This window comes from Desmodus rotundus, chromosome 10, assembly GCF_022682495.2.
Source record: "Desmodus rotundus isolate HL8 chromosome 10, HLdesRot8A.1, whole genome shotgun sequence".
In the NCBI taxonomy this organism is placed as follows: Eukaryota; Metazoa; Chordata; class Mammalia; order Chiroptera; family Phyllostomidae; genus Desmodus; species Desmodus rotundus.
Window position 1 is genome coordinate 32,294,338 of NC_071396.1, and position 12,182 is coordinate 32,306,519.

General features: G+C 53.5%; 1 protein-coding gene across 3 annotated transcripts in view; it reads right to left on the reverse strand.

Moving 5' to 3' along the window:
* SLCO3A1 (solute carrier organic anion transporter family member 3A1) overlaps window positions 1-12,182 on the reverse strand; it is a 204,934-nt gene that overhangs the window by 10,973 nt on the left and 181,779 nt on the right. For all 3 annotated transcript variants that reach the window (XM_024561973.4, XM_053912810.2, XM_053912809.2), the window contains exons 6-9: window positions 11,037-11,235; window positions 9,016-9,154; window positions 2,841-3,016; window positions 36-100 (exon numbers count right to left, since the gene is read on the reverse strand). In XM_024561973.4, the coding sequence (XP_024417741.3) occupies window positions 36-100; window positions 2,841-3,016; window positions 9,016-9,154; window positions 11,037-11,235 (579 nt within the window). The remainder of the gene's footprint in view (window positions 1-35; window positions 101-2,840; window positions 3,017-9,015; window positions 9,155-11,036; window positions 11,236-12,182) is intronic.

Here is a 12,182-nt window from a genome sequence, read left to right on the forward strand (position 1 = left end):
CAATTTGTTATTGAGGGAAGAGAGATGACACTTACCTAACAAACGGAGGAGGAGAAAGAGGACTCCCAGGGCGTAAGACTTGAGTTCAGGGCTGACTGTCCTACGTGCAAGAAACAAAGAGGAAAAGGTGCTTACCCCTGCATTCAGTGCCCAGACCCAGGGTCACTCACTGCTACAGGTCAGTGGCTTTTTTCCTCTCGCTTCCCTGCCTCAGGTCTGAAAAATGGCAGTACCTGTAGTGACAAGGTACGTATTTAATTACTGGAGCTCATCTTGTCATTCAAAGGACAGAATGTAAATCTGGTCCATAAAGTCTTCATTTAAGGACCCCTTGTTTTTGCCAGGACAGGGACGCATCCCGCCTGTGTGGGAAGCCGCACTGGGACGGCCACCCCCTCGTGCCTCACCAACAGGCCAGCGCCATGAACAACTGTCATTCTCGGGCCTCTCTGCAAAATCACAGACCAGCAAAACGTGACCCACTGGGTGGGCCACTGGCAATAGGACCCACCCATATCCAGTTCCTCACAGCAGAGAGGCACCTTCACATGGCCACGGCTCCTTACTGAGTGGACCCCATATCCCTGGCTTTGGTTCACCCAGAACAGGCCCTTAGAACGACCTCCTCACATGTGTTCTAAAAAGTGATCCTCAGGTCTAGTTACCCAGAAATGGGGGTTTGGGCTTGGTATTCAAAGTTCCAGGCAAGGCCAGGGACTGAGCCTGAGCCCCACAACTTACTAGATGAGGGACCTTGCAAATACTGGGAATCACCCTCGGAGCCTCCGTCGCCCCACCTGTCAAAGGGGAACGCTAACGAAGCTATAAATGCAGAAGTTAAAACAAGAGCCTGAGCTGGCGCCTAAGAGGCTGGGCGGGGGCCGGCCCGCGCCCCTGCCCAGGGATGTTCTGAGCGCTCTGGCTGGCAGGCGCGCTCCCATCCGGTGCGGCAGCAGGCCCCCTGCTCTAGGACCGGGCGAGGGCTGGCACACATCTGGGCTGTGGCTCAGACTGCACCCTGGTGGCTGCCCGGAGCGTCTGTGACGGCAAAGCAGAATGGGCTGGTGGTGCAGTAAGGTCCCCCTTGGCCCCTGGCACAGGCATGCGTGAGCCTGTGCCTCCCACAGGCCCAGGCAGAGCTGGGAGCCATGAGGTCGATGGGGCACAGCCGGGGTCAGCGAGGCCATCTGCTGCCAAACCACTGAAAGGGAATGGAATGTTTCCAGCCCATCTCCAAGAGCTGCTGATCCAGCGGAGGTGTGCGGGGGTTAAGACTCCCACCGACTTTCTGTGTTTGGTTTGCTAGTCACAACAACCGGGCTGGGTTTTTGTAGAGTCGTCGTGGGGAAGGAAAAAGGGGACTGGTTGCCGCTAATGGTCGTGAGGGTCATTTTTCCTGCTGCTCGGTGGCTTTTCTATGTGACCACAGCACAATATAACTTCACGGGAATTTCTAATAACGAAAAATAAATGACCGATAATGCAGCCACCACAAACCCATACCTGAGAGCTGACAGGTTTTGTCCACATAGACGTGACACAGAATCCCCCTCCCTATATAATTCAAAAGTTCACTTAAGAGACACTTTTCATTCTTAAGAATTTTCATTATTGCGTTCAATGGTGGTACCTATAATGTAACTCTACTCCAATTCAGGTGGTTCTGCTATTATGCTTAACACTGTAATAAAAATCCGCCTGCACTGAGTTTTTCTTTCTTACACAGATGTGTTTTTTAAGATAAGTGGCAAAAGGCAGGATTCCTGCATAAAAAAACCTGAACATTTTTATGACTTTTGACTCACAACGCCACGTTGCTTTTTTGAAAGGAACGCGCGCTGCAATGCCGCCAGCTCTGTGTTGTGTTACCAGCTCTGCTGCAGCCTTGCAGACACTGGGTGTGAGTTTTTAAAACATCCTTTTCATACCCTGTAAGGGCACAGAGGCAATTTGCTACGTACCCTTCCCGCTTCTGCACACTAACAAGGCTTTGCTAGTGACCTAGACGACATTGAGAGCTTCCTATACACCCTGCTCCCCGGGATTCCTGACAAGCGCCGGGGACTGTGCCATGCACAGTGAGAACAGGTGACGCGTACACTTTCACAGGTCACCTCCAAGCACTTCACTCCCACTTCAGGTGTAGTCCTTGGGGTTGAATTGGTGTGTTCAGGCAACTGCACCCCAGTGAGGGGCCTGTGTGTGTCTGGCCTCAGTTCTGGTTCAGAGGGATGCTCGGGAACAGAGCAGCCTGCTTCTAGGCTCTTCACACCAAACTAGATACCTCTGCAAATGTGCCAAGGACTCAGAATATTACTCAGTAATTCACCTTTGGGGTGACTCACCTGGCCCCAGCATAGGTCCTCAGAGACGGGGAGCCACAGAATTAGGGGTGGCTCCCTCCAACATCTGTTTGTACAAGAACAGCCCATGCTCACCTCCCGTGAGCCGCTCGGCCCAGCCTCACACCCTCCTCCAGAACCCCTCCCGTCTCTGGGCAGGGCCCATGCCACGGGCAGGACCAGCGATGTCACCCCCAGGCCCAGACTAAAAAATGCGCCTGAGAAACACGTGCCCACTCAGTGGCCAGATGGGGCTGGCCACGGGACTTGGCTAGTCTGATGCCACCTCCATATAACTCCGACCCAGCCTCTGCAAAAATCAACACAGGCCCCCAGTTCCTCAAAATCACCTGCAGAGTCCACTCCCGAGGACTCTTCTCCCTGGGGCCCTGCTTTCTACTGCTGGGGTGGGTCAGCCTAGGGAAGCTGCTGGCCCCCAGGACTCCCGCCGACGCTCACAGGGTGGGGCTCAGGCCCCCAGGGACCGTCTAAGCCCACCTGAGGAGGACGATGACGGAGGGCGTCTGCGCCATCGCCCCGATCAGGCTGCAGACGCACATCACGCACAGGAAGGTGAGGAAGGCCTCCTGGCACCCGGGACTGGGGCACTTTCCGGGGACCACGGTCGCGCTCTCGGGTGGGCCGCTGGTGAGGCACGCACAGCCGGTGAGATTCTGAAAAGCAGAAGCCAGCCCTTTAACCGGGGGTACCTCCAGTGCCTAAACCCCAAGCCACCCGTCAGCTGGAGCTGTCCCATTAATTAGGCCTGAATGAATGGGTGAGCCTTTAAGGAGGCTCCAAACCCATGCAAACAAAGGCACATTTATGGCGGGGGGAGAGCTGATCCCCCTGCCTCCTGTGTATTTCATTTCCTTGCTCAGGGATCCCTCAGTGAGCAGCTCTGTAGACAAATGTGCCCCACCCCCCAACAGCTAGAGAGGAAGCTGCACTTCCACAATATAATAAAACGTTGCCAAATTAACATCGCAATTACTTGCCAATTTGTCCTCTCTTTCACGCAGTTATAATTACACTGAAGTGTATGAAAAGAAGTAAATCAGGTAACCTGCATGCTGGTGCTGGTTTGGTGCCCAGTGTGGCTCTCTGAGCACAGGGGGTGCTTGGGGAGGGGTGAAGTTGCTGCCCTTGTGGGGCTCAGAGGGGGAGCTAATGGGAACCTTCGTGAGTGGCAGAGAAAGCAAAGAGGGCTGAGACACCAGGGAGCTCAGAGCGGATGCCGCGGAGCAAGCTACAGCCCGAGACACACTGATTAATATGTGATCAGAGAGGAAGAAGCAAAGCCACTGTATTCCATTTGATCTCCCTGAGACTCTAGCAGCCCCTGTTCCCGGGCACGGTACTCGCTCATGCTCCAGGAATTTCTGATGGCAAAGGGAGGTCCAGGGCTGAGAAGGGCAGAGCCAGCGTGCGCCAAGCCGACTAAGGCTCACTGATAACAGTGCCAGGGCCGTTAGTGACTGCACACTGAAAACCACCATGAATGATTCATTGCTTTTCTTTCCAGGGCCGCTGCTTCCAGAGCACACACGGGGGTGAATCCTCCTGAGGGTCACCCCCACTTTAAAGTCCTGCTCCCTTCTTTTCTTTCCCCACAGAACACACAGACAGGGCTTTTCCTATCCCACAAAGCTACACAGGATGCTTGCAGGGATGTCCAGAAGCCTGTATGCGCTCCCACCCCAACAGGGCTGCCTGTTATATGACAGTGCCCTGCACGGGGGCTCTGTTCAGGGGCCGGGGTGGGGGGACGCTGCATGGGCTGCCCAGCGCAGGCACCCTTTTGCCCCTCACAGCACCCATGGGCAGTCACCGTCATCCCCTGAAGGGTGCAGGTGCGGGCGCTGCCCCTGCAGAGACGCTGGCCACCCTACTAGATATGAGACGCTAGAAGTCCCGATAACTAGTCAGAAAGGCACCGGGCTCCAGGCTAACCCCTGACCCGGGAAACGGCCGGCCTCCCTTCCCCATTTCACAGGGGGGTCTCCCCACCCGGCTGTTGCCAGGGTGGGGCGGTCACACTGCCCCTGGGAGGGCTGGACGCCCTGCTGGCGCCACGCGCGGGGTGGCAGGGCCTGGCTTTCCTGGAAGTGAGAGTGCCCTGGACAGCGTGTCGATACTCAGGTGACCACTGTGTGCACAGAGGGGACAGGCCTCACATGCTCGGGAACCGGGGCGACCTAAGGGACGACGTGAGACTGGCCTGTAAGTTCTAGAAGAACTCATCCGACGGGCAGGCGGACTGGCTTGGGCACAAAGTGACGTAAGGTTAACACGAGGCGCCACGCTGCGAGAGCTGGAGCTTTGCAGCACGCTCTTCACATACTGTCACAGAAGGAACTCCAAGAATGTCATTAACAGCAACCCCTCCACAAACAAGAGGTACCAGTGAGACCCGACGCATTGAAACCCAGTAGAAATTAACCTACTGGGCAGAGTGGCACGTTGAAAAGTGGGCGAATGGGAAGAAGAGGTGGTAGCAAGGACAGTTTCCACATCCTCCTTTTTATACTTTCTGACTTTAAACCACATAAATGTGACATTTCTTAAAAAAATTAAGAAGTCTAGAACTTAAAAAAATAAACCAATGCAAGAAGAATAGCAGAGTCATTGAAAAATCACACACCTGTCCCTCACCTCAGTCACTAATCTACACTGAGAAATGCTTCTACTCACACACAGTGATGGGGAAGTAATTACTATAAAGCTGGAGACCACAGAAATAGAAAAATTCCTCCCTGGAATCTCGGATCCCTCTTCCACTGCTGAAGCAAAGCTCGCGTGTGCTGTTTTGACAGCTCATATTATAAGCACAACATACTCATCAGCAGTGTTTCAAAATAGTAGCAAATAAGTTGTATTTGTTTGGGTTTCCCCTCACATCCCATACTGATGCATCGATTCCTATTAATCGTACAAATAAACTAATTTCTAGGTCGAAAGGTTACTTTTCTCCGGGGACAGCTATGGTGGGGGCAGTGTGCTGTTTTAAGAGCCTGATGTGAAAACTTGGGAAGTTGAGAGTCGCTCCCAACAGTCCGGAGTCCTGAATGTATTTTTCTTTCTAAAATGACTCGGTTACCAGGAAGAGATGACAATTTCTGTGAAACGTCAGGCGCTAGTCCTGCAGCTGAGAAAGGGCAGCTGCCAGAGTGCACTGCTCCTCACTGGTTCTGTCTGCTGTGTGTCCCCCACCCTTTGTGGTGATGCCCGACTCCCCGAGACGGCCCAGGACCGAGGACGCCGCCAGCCACAGTAGATGGGGAACTTGTCCTTTGAGTGACAACGCCCCCCTGTGTGTTCTAGGCATTCAGGAACTCTTGCATGACTCAGCGAAGTTCCTAGGTGGTTCCCCTGTCACTTACCACTGTCTTTTTGTAGCTTAGAATCTCTTCCCCTGATTAGCCGAACCCAGGCTGCTATTTTTGGGTGGAGACCTTGGAGCTCGTCATTCTCAAAGAGCCCTGCCCACAACCCACAGGCCTCAAGGTCAAGGGAATGTTGAAAAGCTACGAGAAGATGGAGTCACCGGGTGACTCCCTCATGGGGTCATGGCTGAAGGATGATGGCCAGGGAGAAAAACAGAGGAAAGCCAGACCTCCGCCCACCTCTCGCCCCGCCGTCTGTAACCAGGGGCCAGGGCACACCCTGGCAGAGCCTGAGCTCCATCCTGCAGCACGGAGGACAGCAGCTGTCCTTGGGGAGCACAAGGCTCACTCCCGGCTCAGCCACCCCAGACCGGAGGTGGTGGGCAGAGCACAGGAGGGGGATGGCATGGGCGCCGCTCACAACGATCACCAGGCCTTGATGGCTCCCCCTCCTGCTTTCTGTCTCTTGGCTCCAGACCAAATCCTTGCCCCTACCACAAGGTCCAAGCCTCCCCACTAGGCAAGTACCCAGCCACCCCAGAGGACAAGGTCCCACCCCAACATCGGTCCTCCTCCAGAAAACTTGTCCACACTACCCACTTCCGGCCCCGCCCCTCCCATCTAACTGAGTTACGGGAATTTTCACAAGTCTTGATGGAAGTTATAAAGTGGTGAGAGATGCGCAAGGATCGGGTCTTTACTATTAAAATCAGCACCAGCCATCCCACCCGCCTGACAATTCCTACTCAAGAGGGCGGTATTCTTGCCCCTCATGCTCCCTGGGCCTCCCAAGGCCAGCACTGGGCACCTAGCCCCCAGGAAGCCTGGCCCCTTTATTCACAGCCACGGCCACCACTGGGAATGGGAGGGTCACCAGAGTCCAGCCCCGGGTGCCAGAGCCTAGTGAGGGGAAGGCAGGAGGAAGGAGCCATTTAATGGGGGTATGTGGGTACGGGTGGCGGGTTAGACACTTACCAGGGGACATCAGGTGACGGGGACTCTAGAGGGGGTGGGGGGAAGGCACTAATGCAGTCCTGGGGGAAATGAGGGGTGGGAAAAGGCTTCTCAAGCTGGGATAAGCAGGTGTCATTCATGTGACGGGCTTGGGGGAAGACTGTATCTGAAAAAAAGGAACAGCATGTGCAAAGGCCCAGAGGTGAGGGGGAGCTGGGTGTGGTGGGGGAACCCCAAGAAGTTCAACATAGCAAGGGGTTCTTCAAGAGGTGGGAGGAGTGAGGAACTTAAGGCTGGAGAGGCAGCAGCAACAGGCTTCTCAGTCTGGTTTTTCTCAGTCTCTGCCTTGTAATTGCAGGGGAAGAAGCTCCCTGCTTGGCCTGCACCCCGCAGACGATCCAAGGCTTCCGGTAATGTGAGGAACAGGCTGCTGTCTGGGGAATAAACAGTATGGCCAGAGGGAAGAGGAGAAGCTCACCACCCAAGAGTTACATCTCACGGCTTGCTGTTTCGGCAGCTGGAGGCAACCGTGGGCCTGGCCCTGCTCTTATTCAGTAAGACTCTCGAACTCACACGCAAGATTGGGAGAGAATTTTTAAGACGATTATTGGGCCACGGAATGCTGTGGAGCAGAAACTCCTCTGGCCTCAGGGCACTAGCCTACACTTAATTTAATTCCTATAACGGGATAATAACCAACACTGATTTATAACATAACTTTTTGAATATTAATGACATTGTTGTCATGAAAAATAGCTTATATTTTTATTTTAACCACTCTCCAGATTCCATCCCTTTTTAAAAAAATTCATTTCCAGTCACATAAAGAAATTGCTTTATCATCTAATGTAAAATATCCATTCCTCCCCACCCCCCCACCCCAGGGTGATTTATTTTCTCTATAGAAAAATGTTAATAACTGGCCAGGAATCTAAATGTTAAAAGCGAGGAAAAAATAAATCTTTGGAAATGAAAATAGATGATCAACGTTTTCCATCTCAGAAAAGTTGCTCCTCCCCAACGACACAGGATGAGGCGAGGAGAGGGAACAAGTGATTTCCACTCCAATTCCTCAGTAACAGCCACTCCCCTTTCCTCTGATCGGACTTTCTGTCTGCACATTCCTAGACACTAGGGAGCGTGTCCAGATGCCAGTTCTTGCTCAGGAAAGCCACAGGTCGGAGCAGTGACAAGTGCTATCAGCAGACTGCCGCCATGAAACACCCCGACAGAGGGCCCCAGGACTGCAGAGGCAAGGCGCTCGAGGTGTAGAAGGGGAGGGAGGGCTGGTGTCCCGGAGGAGGATTTGAGCAGGGGTGTCAGTGGGCTGGCAGGAGTCGTCCAGCCGGAGGGAAAAGTATGCAAACACACGTGTTGTGTGGGAAAAGCTGCACTCCACTCCTGAAAGGAGGCAGAGCTGATGAGAATACCTGCTGGTACGTAACCAAACCTAGTTCAGTGCCTAGATCCACCTTCTAGCTGATAGATGAGCGTTAGAAAGGGTCACTTGTAGAAGTACAGAAGTCATCCTGGCTGCAGCGCAGAAGACAGACCAGAGAGGGGCCACCCCGAGCTGGAAATAGCAGTGAGGCAACTACGACCCTGGTCCAAGCAAGAGATGAGGACGGCCTGTAGTGGGCAGTGGTGGTGTGGATGCAGGAAGAGGGTGGGTGCGAGAGGCACCTGGCAGGCAGGGTCAGCAAGAGCTGGTGACCAGTCACTTGGCATCAGGCTGTCATTGCAGAGAACATGGGAAGCTGCAGGCTGACAGTCAACTGTATATTTCAAGCCAAAAAGAAGAGAGCCAAAAAAGAAAGTATAGTGGGAGTATAAAAAGGGTGGGGGTCGTCTAGGTGAGAAGAAAATGAGGGAACTGAGCAGAGAAGAGGCTGAATTAATGTCAGATAGCCCCAAGTTTGGAAGAGGTCTTCCCCGATAAATGGTTCCCTAGCCTTTTTTTTTTACATACTTTAGTTGATGGGGAGCTCATTACCTACAGAGTCATCCCATTCCATTGGCACCCTTTGTGAGTGCCGTGAATCACAGTCTGTTTCTCTGGTATATATACAGCTTCATTTAAATTTTCACTGTCATCTGCTCCAAGATGCTGTTTGGAAACCTATCTGATTTAGCAAGGAGGGCCCAGCAGTCGTCCCACCTACTGATGGGAAGCCCTTCACTGGAGCCGGGTAGAGGCTGAGAAAAGCCAAAGTGCAGGGACACAAAGTAGGGAACACGCGTGGCTGCCCACGCCTGCCCTTGCCCTTAGGCATAAGCTACTCTGGCTGCCCGAGTCCCCCGCCCCCTCCCGTTCCATGAGAAAATCACTATACCGTGCTGTTGCAGCCAGCAAAGCAGGCAGACAGGTAGGTGACGCCATCTGCCCCACACACGGGAGTGAAGGAATCGGTCTGGCATTCACAGTTTTTATTGCAGGGTGAGTAGGGGTCCAGGGCCAAGCCAGGCGCTGAGCTGGAGAAGGAGAAGGAACATGGAAGCTGTTAGAGAAAGGCCCTCTTCTGACAGGAACCCCCACCCCCACCCCGACTCCTGGTATATCTCGCTGTCCTCTGCTGTGATGAGTGACCTGGCAACACCTTCCTTTCCTTCCTCCATGCCCAGAGTCACTCACTCCTGGGAGCTCTGCGGGTTGCTCCCAGCACGAAGGAGCCAGGCTGGCTGGGAGCTCTGTCTGCAGGAAGAGAGGCAGCCTCTCTTTATTGTTTGCACCAATGCACCCTCTGAGCTGGAAACACCCTGGGGCTCTGCTGAGGGCCACGGCCTCCATGAAGCCCCTCCTGATTACTGCAGCCTCCACCAGGCCAACAATTCCTCCCTGTACAGCTGAACACACACTTCTCCCCTCTTTGGGTCATTCCTTGTCTCTGTTTTATCCTCCCCAGCCTCGTGATGCTTAACCAACTATTATGACTACACTGCTTCAATAATTATCGTCTGCTTGATCAATTTCATTTCCTGCGGAAAATAACACTAACATATTTTAAATTTTCTTTTACACCACTAAAGGCACAGTTAGCTAAAGCAGTAAACGGCAAAGGGGAAGAGGGAGAAAGGGGTGTTTTTAGTGCTGTGAGAGACAGTGTCTCCTCTCCAGCCCAGCCCCCGGTGCTCGGAGCACTTCCCGATGAGGACAGTGACAGCGACATCTGACCTTGCATGTGTCATCCCCAAAGGAGCGAGGCAAACCCAGGATTAAGTCACCTGCCCTAACATGCATAACTCACAAATGGCAGAGGAGGGACTGGACTCTCTTGATTGGGGCAGCCGGCAGAGTGACTAGAGCCCCTGAGCTTTCTTCTTTTTTATTGAAGACTAACTTCACTACGGCGGGGCCTGTGCTTTAAACCCCTGTGCGTTCTGGCAGAGTGAGGGCTGGCGGTGTTTATCTCCAAACACTGCCATCAATGGTGTGTGCACCCCAGAAGACACCCTGTCTGAGGGGAAGGGGCTGCGTCTGGGTGCGGGCTGGAAGAGGCCTTGGTGGCAGTGAAGGGGACGGGGGTGGGGGTGGGGGGCGCGCATGGTACCTTGTGCACGTGTGTGTGAGCCCCGCATGGCTACAGAGAGAGCTGCCCTGTGTTCTCCCATTCCTCCTGCTTGCCCTTGAAGGGTGGCAGGTAGGCCAGCTCTACTGTATTTTTTGGCCTCACTGCAGGAGTAGGCCTAGTGGCCTGCCTGGAGGAGGAGACCAGTGTGGACAGGAGCTGGTACCCCACAGGCCAGCCATTCCACAAGTTTGGGGCTCCAGGCTGGATTCCCCATGCAGCCTCAGACTCCCATGTAGGAAAGGGAACAGCTGTCAACACCAGGTACATAAGGATAATTGCTAGATATCAGAAAAACGGTCCCACAAGAACTAAGTTCCTTCCTTTGTCTCTCCCTTCTCTCCTTTTTATTTTTCCCTCCTATACCACTTCCGACCCGGGCTGGAGTTTGTGATTACTGTGTAAGTGTAGTACTGAGAGAGCTGCTGATGGTCTATTCTGTCTCTCCCTCGAAGCTGAATTTTATAATGAAATTCATTTTTATTTTCGATCTTCACATCATTCCTGCAGTCAAATGCCAGAATAGTACTTTCGGCCCTCCCGGGAGTGGTGGTGGACTGTCTCCCCCAGCATCTCTTGGCCACCCTGTGAGCCAGCATTGAGGGGAGTGGTCTGCCCTCTCCACCCAGAACGGTCACACTGATTCTTTCACTTTGGGAGTAAGATGCAGAGGCGTCATCCACCTCTCGGCTCATGGTCACTAGGGACAAAGCTGGCTCCATTGAGCTACCCACAAGAGTCGGGCACCCCGAGCAGACAGGGCAGGAACAGACGCTTCTGGTACTCACGTGTTTCCATAGGGAACAGTAACCCCAGCGACGGGGCCTGTGTCACAGCCCAGGAAGAGAAAGGAGACGTAGCAAGCCGTGGACACCAGGTTGACGAGCATGGCCATCCGGATGGCACCCAGGGCAGACAGGCTGAGCTTCTTCACCAGGAGGCCGCCCAGGAAGATGCCCAGACAGGCACAGGGAATCGCGGTCATCCCTGGAGAAAAGCAGAGGACGCGGCCATGAGCAGGGGAAGCAGGGCCAGTCAAGGAGGGCCGATTCTCCTGACACTGCAGGGCACGACCTCACCAGGCCCCAGAGGCACCATCAGGGGCCTCATTCCCGCCCCGAAGGAGCTCACGGAAAGCTGGGCAGACATGCACACAGGAGTCTGAGTGCATTCGTCTACTGTGCTACGTGGGGCCCTACACAGAGACACAGCTGACGTGGGGCCCGCCACAGACAAAGCCCCGCAGTGGGACACGCACGCACACTTTAGGGCTGTGAGTGCCGAGGAGCAGTGACAGGCTCCCCGTGCACATTCGAGGTGAGGTGGGACTGAAGCTCATTTGGGGATTTTCGCCTCCTCTTCCACTTACGCAAGGAGGGCTTCAAGGACGGCCTGGGACCTGTTTAACCAAAGGCCCCAAAACTCACAAACCCATGCAGATGGTGTTTTAAGAAGCCCCATGACCTGTCAGGAAGGGACATCAATCAAATCAATACATTTTTGTGGTAATCGGAATAAATTTTTTTTCTCTCTTATAAACAGAGCTATTTGTAAAACACCAGGACCATAAACCTGTTATTTCTGATTCTCAGACTAATGGGAGTTTAGGAGGACCAAAGGGTCTGAGGCTTCCAGCCTCCTGTTTGCTTTTGCTGTTTCGACCCCCGTCATCTAAAACTCGGCTTTAAATTACCCACGGGTAGGGTGCACACAGCTAACCTCCCAGCCTAGGTTGCCTCCTCCCTGCCAATCAACAGACCACGAGGTCAGTCGGCTACATCAACCAGCTGCTGTGTGCTAAGGGAATGCATATTAATTTTAATACTAGGGTAAGAAAATATAATCAGGGAGGCTGAGCTCTGTAGGAAAACAGCACAGGTTACATTAAAAAAAATCATCACATCTCTTGTATTATCTGACGCTCTTGGAATACC